At 54.4% G+C, this 3,641-nt stretch overlaps 1 protein-coding gene across 1 annotated transcript; it reads left to right on the forward strand.

Annotated features, from left to right (window-relative positions):
* Positions 1-309: 309 nt before the first annotated feature.
* On the forward strand, positions 310-1,725 carry Trh (thyrotropin releasing hormone). Its single transcript, XM_026382951.2, has 2 exons — positions 310-528; positions 1,219-1,725. Exons 1-2 carry the CDS (start codon positions 310-312, stop codon positions 1,723-1,725), a joined length of 726 nt encoding a protein of 241 aa, XP_026238736.2.
* The last annotated feature ends 1,916 nt before the right edge of the window (positions 1,726-3,641 follow it).

Genomic DNA, 3,641 nt, shown 5'->3' on the forward strand with positions numbered 1-3,641 from the left:
CATCGCGGGCTTGGTCAACCCCAGCTCTGGCTTCCCCAGCTTTCCCATGAGGTTGAGAGGTGGCAGTGACAATAGGGTCCCCCACGGTCTCCTGGCTCACACAGGCAGAAGGCGGCGTGGCCAGGCATTCCTATGGACTAGAGTGGTTCCAGGTGGCAGGTTCCGCATACCTGGTGACCCTGGGGTCTTGCCACTCCCTGGGAGGGGGGCTGAACCGTGAGCGATTTGTTCTGGGGAAGGAGAGGGAGATTGATGGGGCCGGCGCGCTCACTCCACTCCTCTCTGTCCACTGCCCCTCTAGCCGCCGCCATGCCGGGCCCTTGGCTGCTGCTCACCCTGGCTCTGACCTTGACCTTGACCGGCTCCCCGGGAGGCCGCGCTCAGCCCCAAGGCGCCCAGCAGGAGGCCGAGATGGCTGCGGACCATCCCGGCCTGGAGGACCTCCTGCGCCAGGCTGAACGGTTCCTTCTCCTCCAGGATGACATCCAGCGGCTGCGAGGGGACCTGGGCGAGTCCTCAGGTGAGTGGGCGGGGCTGTTGGTGGCTGCTGCTAGAGATGAACTGAGTGGCCAGAAGGACTGGGGGACTGGGACGTGGGGTGGGGGGAGGACGACTTGAGCCTCAGCCTCCTGCACTTTAGAAATCCTAATGCCACTCCTTTGGCAGAGACTGGAGACAACATCATCATCATCATTATTATTATTATTATTATTATTAAATTATACCTGAGATTGAACCCAGGGGCTCCTTCCCACTGAGCTACATCACCAGCCCTTCTAAGTTTTTTTATTTTGAGATAGGGTCTCCTAAAGTTATTAAGGGCCTCGCTAAGTTGCTGAGGCTGGCCTCCAACTCCCGATCCTCCTCCCTCAGCCTCCCTAGTCGCTGGGATGACAATCATGCAGCCACCCGGCCCAGCTGTTATTCCCATTTTATACAGAAGAAAACCGAGGCTGAGAGAGAGATTGAGTCACTTCTGGTCGCATAGGCCAGGAAGTGGCAGAGCTGGGACTGGAATTCAGAGGTCATGACTTTGACCTTCTCTGTGAGGGTGTGTCTCTGGGGCCTGAGAGGCAGGTGCAAAATCTCTGGGTAGATGCTGCAAGAAGTCTGCCTTGGTCTCCAAGAAGAAGGCTGGGATTGGGCATTCAGGAAGGTGTGCCTCTTGCGATGGTATGGTGGGGAGGGGACCCTGATGGCCTTTTTCTTCCCCCAGAGTCCCTTCAACCCGATTCACTCTCCAAGCGTCAACATCCGGGCAAAAGGGAAGAGGAGGCAGAGGAGGGAGTGGAAGAGGAGGAGGAAGGCGGAGCTGTGGCGCCCCACAAACGCCAGCACCCGGGGCGCCGCGAGGATGAGGCTGCGTGGTCTCTAGACAGCACCCAGCAGCACAAGAGGCAGCACCCCGGCCGGCGCTCCCCGTGGCTGGGGTCTGCTGTCACCAAGAGGCAGCACCCAGGCAGAAGGCTGGTGGACCCCCAGGTCCAGGGGAGCTGGGAAGAGGAGCAAGAAGAAGATGCAGGAGAGGGCACCCCGAGGGTTGAGAGGCGCCAGCATCCCGGCAAGAGGGCGCTGGGAGGCCCCTGTGCGCCCCAGGGAGCCTGTGCCCCATCGGGCCTCCTTCTGGGGCTCCTGAGTGACCTGAGCAGGGGCCAGGGGACCCAGGAGAAGCCGCCCCACCCCGAGCGTCGGGCATCCTGGGCCAGGGACCCCCTGGAGGAGTGAGCCCCAATTTCCTGGAAAATCCAATTTGGGGATCTAAGGGTATCTTAAGTGACCACTCCATCCCAGTGCCCTCTCTCCCCTCCTCCTTAGGTTCCCAGCCACCAACCTGAGCCTCCTGTATAACACGCTCCCAAGTCCCTGTCCCTGTCCCCCAGGGGACCCAGGATCTCCTTTCCCTTCCTAAGCATCCTTTTGTAGTTGGGAAGAGACTTCATGGAAACTCCCTGTGGGGACAATGGCCCTGCCTGGGAATGTTCCATCACAGCCCTGGAAGTTGTGGCTTGTATATAACCCCCTCCCCTGCCCTTAGGCACCTTCTCCTTGTCCACGATAGTCCCCCAAGTGGTAATAAAACGTGCGACCTGAACTCAGAGCTCCGTGGTGGTCACTCTGTTCCAGCTGGCACGGGGTTTCTCTTGGGCATCCAGAGGGGCACTGGGAATCAGGGGGCGGGACTAGCATTCCCCAGTTCTGCTGCCAAAGGCCTGGGGGACCCCGGAAAGTCAAAAGTTCTCTCTTCTGTCCTCATCGCTGGACACATGTGGGAGGTGGATAGGGAGAAAGGACCCAAGGCCAGCCCCAGACACAGCTGGCCCAGGTGGATCTCTGGGATTGAGAGGCCAGTTCAGGGTCCTGACTTGAGTTTCCTGATGGGAGAAGGGAGAGGAGCCTCGTGGTCTGGCTCAGGTCTATCATTCTCATGGGCTGGGCTCCGTGGGGGCACTCCTGGTAATCCCAGCAGCTGTGGAGGCTGAGGCAGGAGGATCGCGAGGTCGAGGCCAGCCTCAGCCACTTAGACCCTTGGCCACTTAGGGAGACCCTGTCTCCAAATAAACTTAATCCAAAACCTTTAAGAAACCATGAGTGAATCAAATAGTAATAACAATAGTAAAGACCCAAACACAACACCAGGGTCCTCAATATTTTGTGTATATAACTTTCTAAAATCCTCACAATAATCCTCCTAGGTATAACTATTACTGTGTCCATCTTATTAATGGGGAAGGAAGGATCAGCAAAGTTAAGTAACTTGCCAGTTTCACCTTTCACTTAAGCTAACCTCCACAGTCCCTCCAGCCTAGCAAGACACAGTAGTGCACATTTGTAATCCCAGTAACTGGGGAGGCTGAGGCTGGAGGATCACAAGGTCAAGGTCAGCCTTGGCAATTTAGCAAGAGCCTGTCTCAAAATTTAAAAAAAAAAATAAAAGAATTAAAAAGGACTGGGGATGGAGTTCAGGGGTAAAGTGCCTCTGGGTTAAATTCTCAGTTCAAAAAAGAAAGAAAGAAAGAAAGAAAAATAAAATTAAAAAAATTTTCCCATCTTAGGGTTTAGAAGTTCCTGGACACCTGTGATTTTTATTTTTATTTATTTATTTTTGGGCCCAAGATTGAACCCAGGGGTGCTTTAACCACTGAGCCACACCCCCAGCCTTTTTTATTTTTTATTTTGAGACAGGGTCTCACAGAGTTGCTTAGGGCCTCCATCAACTGCTGAGACTGGCCTTGAACTTGCGATCCTCCTGCCTCAGCCTCCCAAGTCAATAGGATCACAGGCCTGGGTCACTGCTCCTGGCTACCATCAGACTTCTTAGAGGCAAGAAATAAATTTGCATTTTGTGAAGTCACTGAGATTTCGGGGCCTGTGACCAGATTTGCCAAACACAGATACCTCCTCCCTTTTCTTCTCCACACAGAGCTCCTTCCTAAAATCTTTTCCTGCTCACATGCAGTCTGCCTTCATGGATCAGAGCCTGGAACAAAGTAGATGCTCAATAAATATTTGTTGAAGGGCTGTGGCAAGCTTGAGATCAGTTGGATTTTCGTTTCCCTGCCGGATTTCCTGGGGTGCCTTGTACTTTGGGGTTTCTTAGCAATAGAGCTGGAAAGTACTGGAATTCTGCTTTCCACAAGGAA

This window comes from Urocitellus parryii, chromosome 16 (genome assembly GCF_045843805.1).
Source record: "Urocitellus parryii isolate mUroPar1 chromosome 16, mUroPar1.hap1, whole genome shotgun sequence".
Classification (NCBI taxonomy): Eukaryota; Metazoa; Chordata; class Mammalia; order Rodentia; family Sciuridae; genus Urocitellus; species Urocitellus parryii.

What these genes read in the sequence shown, in the direction of transcription:
- Trh (XM_026382951.2), top strand. Translation starts at nt 310, where the DNA reads ATGCCGGGCCCTTGGCTGCTGCTCACCCTGGCTCTGACCTTGACCTTG. An exon ending in GCGAGTCCTCAGGTGAGTGG is followed by an intron (nt 529 to 1,218) that starts GCGGGGCTGTTG and finishes CTTCCCCCAGAG; the next exon opens with TCCCTTCAACCCGATTCACT.